This window comes from Canis lupus, chromosome 14 (genome assembly GCF_011100685.1).
Source record: "Canis lupus familiaris isolate Mischka breed German Shepherd chromosome 14, alternate assembly UU_Cfam_GSD_1.0, whole genome shotgun sequence".
NCBI lineage: Eukaryota > Metazoa > Chordata > Mammalia > Carnivora > Canidae > Canis > Canis lupus.
In genome coordinates, this window is record NC_049235.1 from 35699803 (window position 1) to 35720411 (window position 20609).

Consider the following 20609-nt stretch of genomic DNA (forward strand, 5'->3'; position numbering starts at 1 on the left):
GTACGTAACATGGTAATTTGCATGAGAGCTCATTGTTAAATTGAATAACCCAGGGGTAATCTAAGGTTCACCTAACCTTACTTTGCTTTTAAGTTAATAATTATTCCAGAAAATTTGTACCTGATGGATATATGGCAATTAGAGCTTTCTGCCACTCTGATATTATCACTCATTATAAGTTACTTCTAGTTATTTATTTTTCTTGGGTCAGTTACTCAATCCCATTTGTAATTATAACTGTGTACATTGCAAATACTGTGTTGAACAGGATGTGAAGGGGCTTAATATGTGTTCAAAATTACCTCTCAGTCTACAATAAGGATTTCTCTTGTTCTCCTCAGCTTTCTGGCTCTCAAGCTGAATTCAGTCGGTGGTGGCATAAAGAGATGAAAGCAGTGAAATTTCCGTCCCAGGGGACAATCTTTGATTATTATTTGGACCATAAAACTAAGAAATTCTTGCCTTGGGCTGATAAAGTCCCCAAATTTGCTATGGATCCAGAGGTACCTCTGCAGGTAGGTGGGTGGAACATAGTGATTTTCAAGCCACACTGTGCTAATTTGAGCCTTTTTGTTTCATTTTTTTTTTTCTTTTTCTTTCATTTTGGAGCAGACTTTCTTTGCCTGCCTGACAGAAAAATTATTGTTGATATGATCCCATATTTCCTGGGAGAGAAGAATCTTAGTTACAAGAACAACTAGTGAGACAGCACTTACGTTGATGCATTTTTTTTATTTCAACTTAAGTCTATGATAACCGCTTTCTTTTTATCTTCCTAGAAATTTTGTGAGAAGTCCTATTTCTGTTAGTTCCAGTGATTCTTACATCTGTCCTTATTGTGAATTTATTAGACAGCACTTTCCACATAGAATGTCTTTCCTTTAACCCTCAAGGCATAAAATGGATGTTTTTAAACTTCCCAACTCATAGGTTTTGAATTCTCCAGGCAGCTGACAAATCTAAATGAATCTTTTTTTTTAAATTATTTATCTTCCTAGATTGTTGCTCTACATTTCTCTGCTGTTGAGTTGTTCTTCAATCTTCTTTTGCTCCAATCTCTTTTCCTTTTCATTAGACATCTTAAAATCATGTCATTCTGATTCACTTTGGAGCTTACCATTTCCTACTGTGCTGTGTGAGTAGAATATAGGGGGTTTCTATGGTATTAACTTGGCAGCTAGTGTGAAATCCCCCATGTATTCATTGCCTGGAGCTGCTGGAGCTAAGCACTGCAAGGTAGGTGGCTTCAACAACAGACATTTATTGTCTCCTGCCTCTGGAAGCTCCACATTGAAAGACAAAGCATCAGCGGGAGTGGTTCCTTCTGAGGCTGTCAGACAGTCCTTTCCAGGCATCTGTCTGCAGTTCAATGGTGATCTTGGTGTTCCTTGGTTGGTGGCAACATGGCTCCAGTCCTCATGTGGCATTTTCCCCATGTGTGTCTCTGTATGTAAATTCCTCTTTATATAAAGACACCAGTCATTGCATTAGGGGCCGCGTCTTCTTGTGTTAGTAGTGTGCTAACACAATACCACACAGTGGGTGGCTTAAACATCAGAAATGAATTTCGTCCTGGAGGCAAGAGATCCATGATTGAGGTGTTGGGAGGTTTGGTTTGGTTTGGTTTAGTCTCTCCTGAGACCTCTCTGTTTGGCTTGCAGATGGCCACCTTCTTGCTGTGTCCTGACATGGCCTCTGTGTGTGTGCTTCCCTTCAGGGTTTTAACTTTATAAGGCATAACCTTTAATAACCTTTTTATATATGGAAGATGGGCACAGCAAGAGATTATATAATGTGTATCCAAGCCATGTCCTGACATCTTCTGTGTGGTAGGTGAGACAAGGTTCAGGCTCTGGACAGGCTTGGGTTTTAATCCAAGCATCACTATTTACTACTTACTACTTTGCTATGACCTTGGCCAAGTTATCAGTGTTCTCTAAGCTTTAGTTTCATTGTCTCTGAACTGAAAATCATGACAAAACTCTCCTATAGATTGGTTGTATCATACGACCTAGCATATGAAGTGCTTAACATAGTACCTGTCACATACTCAGCTCTCAGTAAGTGTGGATTATTGGTATTGATGTCTAGAGAAAAGAGCTAAAGGCCAAATTAAAAAGCACATGATGACAATGAACAGCAAAAGAGGGGGAAAAATATTATAAAATGTAACTCTGATGAAAAACAATCCTCTGGGACTGTTTGATGTAGCATAGAACAGCCTGTGCTCTCAGTGGCCCTGAGAGTATTGCTGAATTAAAATAAAATTCTAGTGTAAATATTCATAATCATAAAAATGATCCTGAATGACCTATAAAAGACCCAGTTGTGTTCAGTATATGGTAACCAAACAGAGAAGGAATATATTGTAACATTTAGGTGTGTTTTGTTTTGTTTCATTTTTGTGGTTTTTTGCTTTGTTAGTTTGTTTTAAAGAACACTCTAAATCCCCTTTACCCCCTTTCGAATTTGGCCACCAAAAGTGCAAGAAATGTCAACTCTCTTTTAATCACAGTGCAGGATTCTATTTCTTGCATGTCTACACCAGCTACCTCTTTCCGTGATATTATATATTAGTCTATGTTCTCTGAATCTGGCGTTTATTTCCATTCATTTTATTGTACTCCCCTAAGCCACCTTAGATTTGCTGTGAAATAATAAGCTATATATAAATAGCTAATTTTCAAAACAGAAGCATTGTTGTAAAGTTTTTTTTTTAATAAAACAGTGTATAATATGTTTGACATGTACTTTGGACTTAGGAATATTTCACATAAAATCACTGTTTCCCACCAGTGGGTCACTCACTGTGCTGAGCTCCTTTAGTGTAAACTCTCCCCTCACCATTTTGCCACTTAATCTTACCCAGCCAAGGCATTGCTGCCAACTTTGTTTATGCGTGGCTTGACTTTTCAAATGCTTTGTCACCTCCTGAAGAGTGGTGGTTGGTCTCTTAAACGCTTATTGTATTCCCTTGTATGCCTAACACGAGGCTGGACAGAGTGCAGGTGCTCTGTGATAGGGGGCTCTGGCTCACACTTAACTTGGAAGAGATAAATCAGTTGCTTATGCTGCTGGACTTTGATGGCATTCGGCAGCTGCTCTCAAGCTATGGTGTCTGAACTCTGACAGTGCAAAACTGAAGATCAGGTAAGGTCTCTCCTCCCGAGTGTTAACTTGAGTTAAGAATTCTTTGGGTCTCATTCTCAAGTTACTGTGTTGGTTCAGATACGAAATTTTGGAATGCCTCTCTTTCTGACTTTTGTCTCATTGTGTTCCAGAGAGTTGTGGTTCACACAACAGAGACAACTCGTCTCAGATATTTCGTAGAGCTGCTGCTTGAGAAAGGACAACCCCTCATGCTAGTAGGAAATGCTGGGGTGGGAAAGACAGCCTTCGTAGGTGACACGCTGGCAAGTCTCTCTGAGGATTACATAGTGACCCGTGTACCTTTCAACTACTATACAACGTCTGCAGCTCTGCAAAGTAAGTGTTCCTACTGCTTGTATTTTAGAAACGAGGGATCAGAAACTGTCATGGCTGAGGCATGTAGGCCAAGGGGGAAGACTACTTTCTCTAGGCTTTAGACCTTTCTCTTAGGCCTCAGATGAATTTTTACTTATCACCAATCTGGGCAAAATATACTTGGTTTCAGTATTGTGATTTTGGCTTTTTATATCACTAATAGCTTTATTTGGGTTATTACCCTGTAGAACAGCAAGACTTGACCTCAGCAGTGTTCATTGCTTTGCCTCTACACAGTTTGGTCACCTTTAATCAATTTTATGGAACCCTAGTGACATAAGGGTGTACACAGGCAAGAGTGCCCTGGTTACCTTTTCAAGGAAGGGATTGATTTAGGAGAACTTCATTAAAACTGTATTGATGAAATGACAGGCCACAAGCTGTTAATTAAATCTTAGAAAAATTGTCAGAATAACTTTACCTTTTGAGTTGATGTATCCATGTAAACAAAATTTGGGGCAGATTTGAGTTAGGAAGGGCAAGCTAAGTAGGTATGGGAAGTAAGGAGGTAGTGTAGAAAGAGCTGATACTGGTAGATCTGTCACTATCCAGGAGAGTGTCAGGGTTGTATTGGGGATGGTGACAGTGAAAAATCTCTATTTTCTAGTAGTTGATTAAACTTGTTGGGTTGCCCTGATTTTGGTTTCTGTGATTGTCTGAATTCATCTTACTAGTTCTGAAGGGGTCTAGGTGCTGTGTAAGATTTAGACATTGCCTATTAGTACAACAAATAGAAAGACCAGTGTACTTTAAAGAACGTTTGGGTTTCCAATCTTCAAGGTGGGGTGGTATGCAGGCAAAGATGGGATCTGAGATAGAAAAATCAGTATAAGCAAACGTAGGAAAGAGAAGATTATATAGAACACATTCAATTAATTGAAACTCTCAGTTGACTGAAGCACAGGGATGGAGTAGAAGACAGGGAAAAGACTGTAGTGGTGGGCTGGAGTCATATTGTGGATAGAATGCCCAACCGTCTGGTTTGCCATAGAGTGAGGAGATTTTAGTGTTAAAATCAGGATAATTCGGTGCGCCTGGGTGGCTCAGCGGCTTATGCATCTGACTCTTGAATTTGGCTCAGGTCATAATCTTACGGTCATGAGATCAAGCCACTAGTTGGGCTCTGTGCTCGAAGTGGAGCCTGTTTCTAATTCTCTCTGCCCTCTCCCCTCTGCCTTTCCCATACCCTTCCCACCCCCTTCCCATCCCAGCTCATACGTGTGCTCTCTCTTTATCTCTCTCAGAAAACAGGAACACAAACAAACCAGAATAGTCCCAGGCAACGTGGAATGGTTGGTCACTGTAACTGTAGAAAGAGCTAAGATGCAAGCTGAAGAGAATGTATTTCAGGTATTAGGAAATGGCGAGCCATTTATGGGGAGGTAGGAACTAAAAAGATGCAGGTTGTCCTTTGGAGGAGACCAGTCTCCCTGGGTATTGTACCAGCTGAATGTAATGTTGCTCTGGACTAAAATTGTAGAAGGAATAGTGAAAGGGAAGAGGCACGAGGTATTGTTTACAAGTTGTGGTCAGGCAGATTTGGGATGAGGAGAGAAAGATGATACTACAGCTTGGCACCTAGCTGACTAACAGAGTGTTAACCCACCTCCTTCCTTTTCGCCTTCTGTGCTCTTGTCTGTGGGATTGGCTTGCTTGGTGTTGGCCAAACCTCCAGGCACCCATGGCTGATAGGAAGCACACGTTTGGAAATGCCAAGTCCACTTCTTGGAAGAGGGCTTTGTTAATCTATTCATAATATACATCTTTGTTCTTTCATTCATTTAACAAATACTTGTTGTGGTTGTCAACAGGATATAGTCATGAACATGATGTAGTTCCTTGTCCTCAAGCTATTCATCATTGATTTGGAGAGTCAGCAACTATTAGATACTACATCTTACACACTCTGTTTAGGATTTTCTACCCCCGTGATTTTCTCTCAAGTCCAAACAAAGTCATTTAGGCACAGGAAGAAATGTAAGTTAATGTGTGCACAGGATAGAGTCTACATACAGTATTCCCTTATACTTGTGCCCCTGGATGACCCAGAAAGAGAGGTATGGGGGACTCTCTTGAGTTGTCCCTAGATGCTCTTGCAAGCGTGATAGAGGGCTAAGGGAGTAGGCCATGTCTGGACCGGCAGTGGGCCTCATGTTGGACTGGGTTCAGGGACGAACGTTTACAGGCTAGCAATGGCGTTGCCTCAGATTGCTGGCTGCGTGATAGCCTGCTTCAGGTACTGACGCTGTGGGAAAGGTGGTGAGGTGAGCTCTGCCGGTAGAAGGGAGGTTGGCAGGAAAGCATGACACAGAGGAGGTGAACAGAAGGTCATCCTCAATATTAACCAGCAGAGATATGACACTTGAAGACTTAGGAGTGCATGAAATGGACAGAAGATGAGGAAAAATGAGGGAAAGAAAGATTAAGGATGGAACTGATTTTATCCGATCAGTGGGCAAAAATGTGCATTTGTTTCAGGAATACTTGAGAAACCTCTAGAGAAAAAAGCTGGTCGTATCTATAGTCCAGAAGGAAATAAAAAGTTAGTTTATTTCATCGACGACATGAATATGCCTGAAGTGGACTTATATGGCACAGTGCAGCCCCACACTCTGATTCGTCAGCACATTGATTATGGACACTGGTAAGTGATTCTCTGTGTTCTCTTCTCTCCTGAAATCGAATTCTTGTTATGAAGGGTGAACACTGAAGGATGAAATTACCCCAACTTCTTCCTCTTCTGAGGAGCATGTTTTGTGATGACTTTTGGGTTTCATTTTACATCCCCTTTTCGTCATCCAAAATTCAGAATCATAATTCCCTCTGTATCTTTGGCAGAATTGGATTGAAAAGTGTCTTAGAAACATTACTGTCTAGTTGAAGCATTAAAATCTCAGACACTAACTCACACTAAATTGCTTAGACTCTCCACCTTATTCTGTGGGATGTAACTGGTAGCGGCTGGGGATTGCAGTGTGCCCATCTCTGCCGTTAACTAGAAGGAGAGCCCCCAGCTTAGCTTTGGATATTTCCAACCGGAAATAGAGGCATATGGGAATCAGGAAGCAGTAGCAGTAGGTGTTGGTTCAGCTCCTTATGTTGAGTCTGGCATCCGAGGAGCTATGGAGCCTTCCATTGTCTAAGCTTTAATTTTTGTGTCCCTGAGATGAGACCCAAAAACACCCAGTAGCACAGAACCATTATGAAGATCAGAGGAGACAATTGGTGATGAAGTCCTTTGGAAACTGGGGGATTCTGTTGTGTTGTCATCTTCAGGTTTTGAAGTTAAGGTTCTGTTTTCTTTCAGGTATGACAGACAGAAGGCGATGCTTAAAGAAATTCGCAACTGTCAATACGTCGCCTGCATGAATCTGATGGTGGGCAGTTTCACGATCAATCCTAGACTACAGGTAGGATGTGGATTACTGTCATCTCCCAAATAGGCCCTAATTAAAACCTCAGACATTGTAGAGTATGATTCTTGATGCTTTTGAGTACAAACTAGAACTCCTCCTGGACATTGAGTTAAGCCTTTTTTTTTTTAATGGATTATTTTTTAAGAGCCAGTACAGGTTTACGGATCATTCTAGCAGTTTTAGTTGAAAGGACTGCGTAGAGTTCCCATATACCCTCTCACACTCCTACTTTATTTTACCCTATTACAAACATCATGCGTCTGTGTCCTACGTTTATTACAATTGATGAACCAATATGAATCCATTATGATTAACCAAAGTCCAAAGTTCACAGAGTTCATTCTTTGTGTTGTGCGTTCTGGGGGTTTTGGCATGTGAATAATGCCAGGTGTCCACCATGAAAATACCATACAGCATAGTTTCACTGCTAAAAATCCTCTATACTCCACCTAATCATCCATCCTTCCTCACCTCACCCCGAATCCCTGTCAGTCAAGTTATCCTATTATTGTCTCTATAGTTTCGCCTTTTCCAGAATGTCACACAGTTGAAATCCCATAGTATGTAGCCTTTTCAGATTGACTTCGTTCACTTAGCTTAAATATACATTTAAGGTTTCTCCATGTCTTTTCATGGCTTGATATTGATATCTCCTTTTTTTTTTTTTTTTTTTTTTACTACTATGTAGTATTCATTGTATTGGTATACCAGTTTGTTTATCCATTCATCTATGAAGGATGCTCTGGTTGTTTCCACATTTTGGAATGATGAATAAAACTCATATAAATATTTACGTGTGTGTTTTATGTGTGCATAACTTTTAATAACAATAACCTCCACCAACTATAACATGCATAGCACAACACTATAGAAGAGTAAGTGTTGCTTACTCCCTTATCTGGAATCACTGGGGGCTCGGTTGGGTGACTCTCATGATCTTAGATGAGCTCATTCATATGCCTGGGAGTTGACTATCAGTGAATTTATGATGACTTGATTAAAGTGATAGGGACAGTGTGGCTCTGCTTCATGTGTCTCATCCGTTAGTAGGTTTGTACAATTCATGGTAAAGGTAGAGCCTTCAGAGAGCAAGTGGAAAAACACAAGCTTCTGACAGTGACTGGCACAGAATCATTTCTGCCTTACTCTGTTGGCGTAATCAAGTCACATAGCCAGGCCCAGAACCAGAGAGGAAGGTACCACAGTTATATGACAGTGGGCATGGAATATAGGAAGGGATTTAAAAATGGCCTTTTTTTTTCAATCTAATAGGTACCATTATAATCCTTTTTATATGTAACTCTTACATTTGTTTTGTTTTTCAGAGACATTTCACTGTGTTTGCATTCAACTTTCCATCCTTGGATGCACTGCAAACCATCTATAGCCAAATTCTTAACTTCCATTTTCAGCAGCAAGCATTTGGTCCGTCAGTTCTCAAGAGTGGCCCCTCTCTGATACAGGCAACAATCACTTTCCATCAGATGATGACACATAACTTTTTACCCACAGCTGTGAAATTCCACTACCTCTTTAATCTGAGAGACCTGTCAAACATCTTCCAGGTACCTTGATGGCTCTGGATTGTGCATCTTGGGTAGAGGAATGATTATGGTAACATTAATGGTATTCAATTATGGAACTTAGTTCAAGATGATACTGTGTACTTTTGTATGTGTTCTTTGATTATATACCATAAACTTCTCTGTGAAGGATGTATGGCAGCTTTATTCCCATTTTATCAATGGGACTAGTGTTTTCACTTGGGTTGTGCAGAGACTTAGCTACAGAAGCAAGGGTGGAAATCTGACTCCCTGTCCATGTAGTCCATATAAATATTTGAGTGCCTCCTTTTGTGCCAAGTAAGGGAGATCATTTGTTATTTTTTCATGTTAATGCAATAATGATTTTTAAATAAGTCAAGAGAAACTTCAATTTCTTATGGCACCAGATTATTTTGATTTGACCTTGACACTTATTTTGCTTACCTGCCAAAAGGACGCTGTTTATGTATTTGGTTTAGAAAGGAAATTCCAAAGAGGAAATTGAAACCTGGAGTTAAAATCAACTGATGTGATCCATCTTCTACAGTAGAAGCAGCTGAAGAGAGTTATTTATGGCCTAAAGTCCTTTTGTGAGAGAGGTAGTGAAAAATTTCAGGCTTCTTTATATTTGATGATTTTTTTTTGTTTTTTTATATTTTTATAATCCTCTTTTCTAAATGACTGCAAATGCCTTAAAACTATAGCGCCGCATCAGACACCAGATTCTTGAGAACACAGACCCCTCGTTGTCATTGCTGTATTTCTAGCACCTGCTGGAAAGACTGTGCTCAATACATTGTTGTTTAAAAGCTGGTTCTTGGGGCAGCCCTGGTGGCGCAGCGGTTTGGCACCTGCCTTCAGCCCAGGGTGTGATCCTGGAGACCCAGGATCGAGTCCCGCGTAGGGCTCCCTGCGGGGAGCCTGCTTCTCCCTCTGCCTGTGTCTCTGCCTCTCTCTCTCTCTCTGTGTGTGTGTCTCTCATGAAAAAATAAACAAAGTATTTTAAAAAAATAAAAGCTGATTCTTCTTAAAGACTTTATTTATTTGTTTGTTTGTTTGTTTGTTTTATTAGAGAGCAAGCAGGGGGAGAGGCAGAGGGAGAGAGAGAATCTCAAGTAGACTCCATGCTGAGTATGGATGCTGATCCTAGTCTCAATCTCATGACCCTGAGATCATGACCTGAGCCAAAATCAAGAGTCAGATGCCTAACCAACTAAGCCACCTGGGTGCTGCAAAGCTGATTTTTAATCTTAGGGAAAGAAGGGAAGGAAAGCCATAGATGACGTGGATGAGAGGCTTGCTCATCGCTTGTATCTAGTCTGTCAGTTACACCTCGTGCCACCAAACAGTTGTTGAGGCTGTAACTACTTGCCTCCAGCTCTGCTGTGTTCTCTTCTAAATCCAGAGCCAGCTGACTCTCTCCCAAAGGAGTGGGTGTAGATGAATCCAAGATACCGAAGGGCTGTGTGAAAAAAGGGTGGGAGCCAAAATGTTTTGAGGCCAGTTGCGGATCTACCCACAAAGTGTGATTTCAAGCAATTTACTTTCGGTCTTATATTCTCCACCTGCTACATGGAAGGGGTTAGATTAACTGCTAGCAAAGGATTTTGGAATAAAAACAATTCAAGATTCTGGAATATTCACGTTAGCTACTGGTACTTTGGGAAATGTCATCTGTTGGGAGACTTAATAGGCACAAGTCATCGGATGAGCTATTTACTCCCTGGGCTGGCTTGTGACATCCCTACATTCTTACCTGCATTCCAAAACTGGGTATAATAATAGTCAACTTTTAAGATGTTACTTACCAGACATTAAAACTACTACTCTAATAATCCAATTATGGTAATTCTTTTAACTTAATACATTGCTAAATTTAGTATACAGTTAAAATGTTAAAGGAAAATGCTGTTGGGGAATGTCCTCACTTTCTGAGTTTTTAATTGTTCCCGTTTTTGCCTTGTAGGGGATTTTATTTGCTTCTCCTGAATGTTTAAAATGCCCGAATGATTTAATCCGCCTGTGGCTTCATGAATCTTCTCGTGTTTATGGAGACAAACTGGTAGACCCAAAGGATTGTGATTTGTTTCAGAAAAAAATGCTGGAAACCGCTTGTAAATGTTTTGAAGTGAGTGTGTTGGATGTCAGAGGTCACTGTTTGCTCTGGTGCGAACTGGTATTGGGGCAGAGTCTTCTAAGGATGTGAATGAATTGTGCAAATGCTTACCTTGCTGGAACAGCTGTGATTCAAGAATATACTTGGTCTGGGCTCGGGGACATTCTGCCCACCGACTCCCACATTGACCTGCAAGTTCTTCCTTCGATGGGTCACTGTGCTTCTAGATGAATCATTCCGGATGGCTGTCGTGACCATATTTCTCTCTTCCTCCTCCTGCAGGGTGTAGATAGTCACATGCTGCTTCAACAGCCCCTCATCTATTGCCACTTTGCTCACGGTGGCCAAGACCCATGTTACCTGCCGGTGAAGGACTGGGAGGTGCTGAAGAAAGTTCTTATGGAAGCCTTAGACAACTACAATGAACTGAATGCTGCCATGCACCTGGTTTTATTTGAAGACGCCATGCAGCATGTGTGAGTTGATGAGTCATGATGCTTGTTCACAAAGTGAAAATGGCTAGGTCTCCACAATCATTGTTCTTCTGTAGATCATTCTAAGTACTCTGAGCTGGCAGTTCCCATCTCTTGTTTGCCATGCAGCGTAATGGTACGACTGTCTAAGCTAGGTCCTAATCTTAGTAACGTCTTAGGCCAGTAGCCTACTTTCTGAAGTATCATCAGACCCATTATTTCATTTTATTTCACTATAGCCCTGACAGGTAAGAATATTCAGAAAGAGGAAAGCATGTGATACATACAAAGCCAAAAAACTCCTAACTGGCAGAAACAAGATGAACTGAAACTGCTGGTCATTGATGAAGCATGTTAATTGAAATTGTGCCTACTGAGTGCTAAACAGGAATAATGCCAGCCTATTCACTATTCTGGGACAAATTAGAGAAGGAAGGGGGCATGTTTTCTTGGCAGGTAATTAAAGAGATGTCGCTGTCCAGAAGTAGAGCATGGCCGACAAGGCTCTGTCTCACCCCCTAGACTGGGTGCCTTGTGCAGTGCACGAAACATGCAACCATCCATAGATCCCTTGCTGTCAGACATTGTTTTAGGCACTGGGAATACAGCAGCAGACAAGATAGTCTAGTCTGTACTCTAGCTGAGCTTACATTTTAGTGATGCTGATGGACATTTATAAGGACATAAAAAAATAAGCAAGATGTCAGAAAGTGATGTCTTGCTGAGAAATAGATCAATTCTGAGAAATATGTGTATTCCCATAAAGGGTCTGGATAGCTCTGTGAGGAAGTGTGACATTTAAGGTGAGAACAAATGGTAAGCAAGAGCATGGAAAGATCTGAAGGAAGAATACTCTAGGCAAGGTCAAATTTCATGTGGCCCCAAGGCTGAATGTTCAGAAACAGAAGAGAGATCATCATGACTACAGAATGGAGGGCAAGTATTTGACAAGCATGGAGATGCCAAAATGGGTATTTCCTTGTAACAAGAGGAAGGAGTTTCTATTTTATTCTAAGTACAATGAGAAGCTTTTCAACAGGTTTTAGCCTGAGAGTGACTCCATTTGTGGAATAGTCTAAGCAGCTGGCTGTTGCTATGGCTGTGTGGACAGTGGGGTGGGTCTGCATGTCCAATGCTACTGCCCTCGTCCCTGTGATTTGTCACTGACTGTATTAGTTTGCTAGCATTGCTGTACCAGAAAACACATGTGGCTGGTTTAGAAAAACAGGTATTTATTGTCTCACAGTGGAGGCAAGAAGTCTGAAGTCGAGGTGACAGAGAGCCATGCTCCCTCTGTAGGTGCTAGGCAGGATCTGTTCCAGAATTCCCTCCAAGCTTCTGGTTGCTCCTTGGCTGGTGGTGGCTTAACTTCAGTCCTCACATGGCATTCTCCCTCTGTGTGTGCGTGTGTCCAAATTTCTCCTTTTCATAAGGACACCAGTTGTACTCGATGAGGGAAACACCTTACTCCAGAATGATACTATCTTGCCTTACCTAGTTACTTCCTCAGTGACCCTATTTCCAGATAAACTTATATTCTGAGGTACTGGGGGTTAGGACTTTAATATGTGAATTTTGGGGGATGTCATTCAATAAGTAACACTGGCCTTTCCACCGAGTGATACTTGGGCAAAGATTAAAATAATGAAATCATGCTTAAAAATAAGTCAAAAAGGAAGGAGGGATGAGAAGAGGTAAATTCCAAGAGACACACTAAAGAGGTGGAGAGTTCAATTTTCACAAGTAGCTAAGAAAAACTCAGGAGACCTCCCATCATGACTTACTACCAGTGTGGGAAGTATTGATTGTTTCATTGATCCCTCCGGAGCTACAATCCTCCAGTTATTACAAAGGTTCTAAGTTAGAATCCATGACTGTAGTGCTAATTGAAGTATTGGTAACACTGTTCCTGCTTGGGTTTGGACACACTGACTATGAAGGTATGTCATGGGGCAGGTGAAAGAGGCCCCACTATGACCACTGAGGGAGAGAATTTTCTCCTGTAATCCTTCCTCTTGGGGATCTCAGTGACCTTAAAGACTAAAGCTGTTTCTTTGATCAGGGAGTCAAAGCTAGCAGCTGATTTACTCAGGGTTAGAGATAATTTTGGAATGTGTCCTTGAGGACTTGTAGAAAGGACCTTGGCTCCTTCAAGAATCCAGTGAGGTACAAACCTCAAAACATACATTAAAATGAGAGGAAAACTCTGCTTTGTAACTTTGGCTTTCATTTGCTTCTGAGTAATTTTATGGCTTTTCTGAGGTGGTTCTGTGTGTGATGTAAATGTACAGTAAATCTGATGGAAAGACTGAGCCTGGAAAAATAACCTGTCTTTTTAGTTATTGAAGGTTTTCAGCTGAGATGTGCTTGTCCTACTATAAGTACCTGAACCTTGTTTTTTCATGATGTGTTGTAAAAAAACAAACAAAAAAACAAAAAAACCTATCTAGATGGATCATTCAAGGCCAGAAGTTTACATTCATTTCAGAAAAGCAACTAGAGAAAGGTGTCTAATTTTTTGCATTTAGGTATCTGTATACTTCTATTTCGATTTTTTTGTTTTCTCAATATTTACAACGTAATTATGACCTATTTATTCAATCGAGATGATGTTTAGGCCAACCTTCTCCTAACTGTAAAATGTAGCAGTATCATTAGTGCAATCATTTAGAATCTCCTTAATAAAATAGAACAAGGGATTAGTTGGCCTTGCTAGAAATTTAACTCAGTGATTCTGAAAGGTTTCAGTACATTTTTGAGAGTGCTTGAGGACAGACAAAGCTTTAGTGCAAAGGAAGACTCCTAGAGACAAGTATTGAATCTGCATGAAGTAAATCACATGTGAGATGTTTGTTGGCCTAAACAAATCCATTCTTGCCTAAGTAATTCTACCGCAGAAGTTTCTGGCATGAAGACATTCTCTTTTTTGTTTGTTTGTTTTTTAAAGATTTTATTTATTTACTCATGAGAGACAGAGAGAGAGAGAGAGAGAGAGAGAGAGGCAGAGACAGAGGCAGAGGCAGAGGGAGAAGCAGACTCCATGGAGGGAGCCCGACGTGGGACTCGATCCCAGGTATCCAAGACCATGCCCTGGACCGAAGGTGGCACCAAACCACTGAGCCACCCGGGCTGCCCATGAAGACATTCTCTGATGTTGCTGCACATAGGTGCCAGTGTAAAGTTGGGGTCATTCTTGCTAATCAAAAAACTTGAAGCCTCAAGAAAAGGCCTTTGTATATGGACAGTAAGAAAGCAATGAGAGCTCTAGATGTGATCCCCATAGGGACAGTTTGTTGGGCATCAGTGTGTGGGGCATCTTTGTTTGATGGAGAAACAGATGAAGGAACACTGGAAGTGTAAAATAAAAATTCAGATTTAATGTCTAGGTGTTTTTCTAAAAAATGAAACAGACACAGTCCCTCAGCTCTTCAGACTTCAGACAGGTGTGCTGTCTCTGAGCAGGTGTCGCATCAGCCGAATCCTTCGGACCCCCCAGGGTCATGCACTCTTGATTGGAGTGGGCGGCAGTGGCAAGCAGAGCTTGTCCCGGCTGGCAGCTTACATTTGCAGCCTTGAAGTCTTCCAAATCACTCTGACTGAAGGCTTTGGAATCCAAGAATTCCGGGTGAGTAGGAGCGGTAGGCAGCCCTTCTTCCCTCCTGCCTGGCCGGTAAGGCCTGACCTGGTAGTGTGCGCATGTCAGCTCTGACTCCCAGATTTGGCCAAAGCCTCCACAACCAAGAGGGGGGGAAGCTTTTGTGGGATTTAGTTACATTTACCTGTTTCTCCTTCATGGTAAATTTAGTAGGGGGCACCTGGGTGGTGCAGTCACTTGGGCGTCTGACTCTTGATTTCAGCTCAGATTGTGATCTCAAGGTCACGAGTTAGAGCCCCAAGTCAGGCTCTGTGCTCAGCATGGAGTCTGCTTGGGTTTCTCTCTCTGTGTCCCTCTGCCCCACCTCCCTGTGTGTGTGTGTACTCTCCATTTCTCAAATAAATCAATCAACCTTTTAAATCTTAAAAAAAAAAAAAAATCATTTAAATACTAGCTTAAAACAGAGTTTTTCCTTTGTATTGATCACACCTGCTGTTCAACACCGCTGGTTTTCCTATATGTTGGAGGGGGCGAAAAAAAAATACTGCCTTTACAAGTCCAAATAGATTTCTTCCACTTTGGATGAATCAGGAAAATAAAATGTGATGGGAAAACATTCAAGAAACTCTCATGTGCTTTTAAAAGTTGGCTTTTTAATCACAAGAGTACTTACAAAATAATATTCAAATATGCCATAATATTTGTGGCAAGTGAAATGTGGGTGAAACGTGGCCATTTTCAAACAAAAAAAGAAATCTCATGCCCTGAATATCACTAAACAGAGCTCAATAAATAACCAAACAAAAACTGTTTTCAATGAAAGAGTTGTTGAAATGAGCAGGGTCTTCCTTTTACTGCGTTGTTTGGCAAAAGCATCACCAAATTCATTATCAGTCTATTAGGAGGGAGTTGTCCATCAGCTGCCGGTCCTCTTCCTGATGCTTCATTAAGCCACGAACATGACGCTCATCATTATATGCCAGAAAAGGAGGTGATGTCATGCTGTTTGCCCCTCTGTGGGATTGCTGAGAGGAAAGAATGTGCAAATGGGGACAGTACAACATGCCGCTCTCACATTATACTTACTCACTTCTTCCCAGCCCTCACACACGTACTCCCAACGTCCCGTCAGCATTTCAACAACGCATGAATGATGGCCTCCTTTCCTTACAGGTAGATCTTGCCAATTTGTATATCAGAACTGGAGCCAAGAACATGCCCACCGTGTTCCTACTGACAGATGCCCAGGTTCTAGATGAGAGCTTTCTCGTGCTGATTAATGACTTACTGGCATCAGGTGATTAAACCAACACATTCCTTGAAAGATCTTCCCCAATGACAAATTATCTGTAGTTGCAGTGAACTTTAAAGAGAGATAATTTGTCTTTGAGATGTTTTCTGGGGCAGTCTTTGGGGAGAAACCTATAAACCTAACTAATTTGAGTGTATTGCTTTGGCTTACGGATGTGAGGTGCCTTGGAGGAGCCTTCAATGAAGTAAATGTTATTCCTACATATATGAGCTTAATGGGTGTGTCCATCAGGGCTTGTCCTCCATGCATTGTGTGTCTTGAAAATGGAAAAAAAAAAAGGCATTTCTGATTTCAAACTCTTTATCTCTTAAACTGAACTTTGTATTATAAAGCATTCCAGGTGTTAAAAAATCATATCTAGAATGCAAATTGTGACTGTCTTTCAGTAATTCTATTCATTCCTTTGAGGGCAGGAGAAATCCCGGATCTCTTCAGTGATGAAGATGTAGACAGCATAATTTCCGGAATTCGTAATGAAGTTCGTGGCCTAGGCATGGTGGACTCTAGAGAAAATTGTTGGAAATTCTTTCTGGCCAGGGTGCAGCTACAGCTCAAAGTAAGAAACACTTGTTTACTTGCATAATATTTAAAACCTGCTATTAGAACGGTCACATGGTTCTGTTTCAGGATTCTTACTCTGAGTCTGAATTTCAGCCATTCATTTTGAAAGAATAGTTGCATTTTCACATGCCCCACATCAGAAGTAAACCTTCTTAAGGTTTACCATGATGCAGAGCATCTACAAAGCATTGTGTTGAGCACACAGTGTGGGTGCTCGACTAAACTGGACATGTTCTCTGTCTTTGAGGAGCTGATACTGGTCCAGGTGACAAGGGCCCTCACAAATCATTATAATACAGGACTGATGTAAGTAGTACCATGGGTCACAGATGAGTGCAGCATCCTTCACTTTAGCGGGCTCTTTTGGAGGAAGTGATGTGCCTGCCACATGCCAGGCTTGAGTTGGAATCCATGGAGAAGCCCTGGGTAGAGAGGAACCTTTGGGAATAAAAAATAGCATCTATGTAAGAGTAAGACTGCACTGAACATTACACTTTTGGAGAAACCCAAGATTGCTCTGAATATCTGCAACACGGGGTTCTTTTTGGGAAAAGGAAGTGGATCAGGCTGGGAAGTAAATTAGGATGGAATAAGGGGCTATAAATCATGAAGGGAACAGTGGGAGAGGTTTGAATTAAGGAACTGAATTATGTCAGAACCTCAAGGCAAACAATTGAGGTTTATTAACCAGATGTACTGAGCCTCAACCTGAGGATTTTCCCTACAGACTACTCTGTGCTTCAGTGTAACTCCTAGGGATGTAATGTAACCGAATATTAGCAGCAGTAAAGATCGAGTAACATAAGAAATGCCTCCACACTCATGGCAGGAAGCCAGTTTAAGGCGAACCACGCTTCCTGGTATAGAAATGGTTAGTAATCTAGAAAAATTTCCACTTCGCTGTTCTTTCTAGTATTCTAGATGCATCGAGCTAGTAAGAAGGTCCAGGCTGCAGCAGAGCCTGGAGCGCAGAGGGAAAGGGGATGAGATAGTGGGTTGGCCGTGACTATACCTCTCCTTGGAGGTGTGAAGTGTTCATAAGCTTCTCTTTTGCCCTACTCTTTGAAATTCCACATTAATCTTACTCAGCATTTCTGGACTGATGTTAGATCAGAATTCACGGGTCAGTTGCCCAAAGAGTTTTGTCCCCATCAAAATGTTACTAAGAATATTTTTGCCAGATCGTAACAAGGCCAGAGATTTCTCCCTATTCTGTGGTGGTACATTTGGATCACATTTTCTTTATGAAATGGAAAAACAAGTACAATAATAGAATATGAGATTGTAATGTTATAAATCCCTATCAAAGTCTGTTCCTCGGAGCAACAGAATCAGCAACTTTTTGAAAATGCAGGTTCTCCAGTCCCACCCCAGACCTCTTGAAACAAAAACCCTACGAGAGTTACACAATGTATGTTTTCATAAACCCTCCAGGTAATGCTGAAGCACCCTGAAATTTTGAGAACCATCATTTAAAATAACGCAAGGCTGCCTGGGTGGCTTAGTCACTTAAGCATCAACTCTTGATTTCACCTCAGTTCACGATCTCAAGGTCGTGAGATTGAGCCCCATGTTGGGCTCCATGCTGGGCATGGAACCCACTTAAGATTCTCTCTCTTCCTCTGCCCCTCCCCACCCGCTCACTTTCGTGCTCTCTCTCTGTTTGGGGGGGGAGGGCAGAGAATAAAAGCTAAACCAAGCATCTTATACAGATGTCTTTCATACAAAACTTTGCTTCCATGGGACAAGTTCCTAGAAGGGGTATTGCTAGGTTAAATAGTTGCAGCTTACATTGGTTTTAAAATACACCTGCCAGTCTTTGACATGCTTCCTACTCACAGGTAAGATCTTTGTCCTCTCTTATTAAATCAGGGTGGGCTTGCAAGAGTGGGACAGGAGACATGATGCTGAGAAACTTCCAGAGCTCGGCTACTGAGGGCCCACTCTTCCACTGACTCAGACATGGTTTTGTTTATAAGAGTTCTATGTATACTATGCAATTCATCTTACCTATGTGTTGCATATATTTTTCCTCTTATCATTTGTCTTTTAAATGTATATATGGTACATATTTGTTTATAATTTTGAGAAGTTTTGGGCAGCCCAGGTTGCTCAGCAGTTTAGCGCTGCCTTCAGCCCAGGGTGTGATCCTGGAGACCCCGGATTGAGTCCCACGTCGGGCTCCCTGCATGGAGCCTGCTTCTCCCTCTGCCTGTGTCTCTGCCTCTCTCCCTCTCTCTCTCTCTCTCTCTCTCTGTGTCTCTCATGAATAAATAAATAAAATCTTAAAAAAAATAATTTTAAGAAGTTTTTATTAGATGAATCCGTGTTTTCCTTTATGATTTTGGTACTGCTTATGAATTTAGCAAAGTTTTTCTCTCCAAGGTTATAAAACTCTTCACTAGAAGCATTTAGAACTCAACTGGGCAGCAAATAGAATATCCAAAAACTTAGAGACCCATGCTTTCTCATCTTTCCCTTCTGCCAGCACTCTTCCTGATGCTTCCTGCCTCGTGAGCACCACACGAGTACAGTGGGGTCTGTATTCCCGGCAGGAGGAAGGAAGGGACAGGCAACCTTGGGGCTCTCTGGATAGGTGACCCTAAGCTGATGTCTTAGTGGCCATGTGTGTCATCAGCTGTATCGGGTCTGTATTCCCGGCAGGAAGAAGGAAGGGACAGGCAACCTTGGGGCTCTCTGGATAGCTGACCCTAAGCTGATGTCTTAGTGGCCATGTGTGTCATCGGCTACCTTTGCCTACCAGGGAGGAAGTGAATTTTCTATCTTGTCACGTGGACTTTATGAATAAAATTGGAAATGGATTTTAGAATAGCAGCAGAATACATCATCCTAGTACCTTTATATAAGTGTTATGTTTAAAACTTTACATCTGAAATACATTTATTATTATATATGGTAAAGAGTGAGCTGAGAGGTTTCAAGTTATTTTTTTCCAAAACAGTATCTTTTCTTCTTAACACCATGTATTCCTTCCTTACTGAATTAGAGTAATACCTTTATATATGTCATATTGGGTCTATTTCTAGATCCTTTATTTTTTTTCTCTGTACTACTGATCCCATCCTTATATTTTATAAATTATTAAGGTTTTATTACACATTTTATATCATATTATCTCACTGTTCTTTTCTACTTTTTCTTTGTTCTCACGTCTGTACATCTGGAAAAACATCAGAATCATTTTGTCAAATTCTAAATACATTCCATTTTAATTTTGATTGAAATTGTGCTGACTGCTTATTTTACATTTGAGAGAATTTAATCTTACATAAAGTTTTTTTTATAGAAGAAATATTTCTTTCAGAAGATTTTCTGATTGTGTATTATTTGTATATAGGAGAGCTATTGATTTTTAATTTTATAACCCACTATGTTTATAACCAGCCTCTCTGGTAGTTTCTGTCGGTTGATATCGCATAGCCTGCAAGTAATATTTTGTCTTTTTTAATATTCTGTTTATCTGCTTTCCTCCCTCATTGCATTGGTAAATCTACTGAACATTAAATAATTATGATGGTCATGGAAATTTTGTCTTGATTTTTACATTAACAAGGATGTTTCTAATGTTTCACTATTATATCTTACGTTGGTTTTTGATTCAGAATATGTATCTTGTCAAGGAAGTATCTATTAAATTCCTTTTCAACATCTGTTGAGATAATTGTATGGTTTTACTCCTTGAACTTACTAATATTCATGCAGTACAGATGGATATACAGAAGTTTTACATTTTTATACTGTTTTAAATCTGTCAGTCTTGGGGCACCTGGGTAGTTCAGTCAGTTAAGCATCTGACTTGGTTTTAGCTCAGGTCATGATCTCAGGGTCCTGGGATGGAGCTCTGTGTTCAGTGTGCCCCTCCCCCAGCTTGGACTCACTCTCTTTCTCTTAGATAGATAGATAGATAGATAGATAGATAGATAGATAGATGATAGATAGATCAATCGATCAGTCTTGGGGTGCTTAGGTGGCTCAGTTGATTAACGTTCGACTCTTGGTTTCAGCTCAGGTCATGATATCAGGGTTGTGAGATGGAGCTCTGCATT

At 40.9% G+C, this 20609-nt stretch overlaps 1 protein-coding gene across 1 annotated transcript in view; it reads left to right on the forward strand.

Moving 5' to 3' along the window:
- The window catches only part of DNAH11 (dynein axonemal heavy chain 11), a 318773-nt gene that overhangs the window by 155329 nt on the left and 142835 nt on the right, over positions 1–20609 (forward strand). Inside the window, 10 exon segments of the mRNA XM_038557079.1 lie at positions 342–515; positions 3282–3486; positions 6004–6169; positions 6833–6935; positions 8267–8506; positions 10452–10613; positions 10884–11077; positions 14537–14699; positions 15843–15966; positions 16395–16537. Coding sequence (XP_038413007.1) covers positions 342–515; positions 3282–3486; positions 6004–6169; positions 6833–6935; positions 8267–8506; positions 10452–10613; positions 10884–11077; positions 14537–14699; positions 15843–15966; positions 16395–16537 — 1674 coding nt within the window.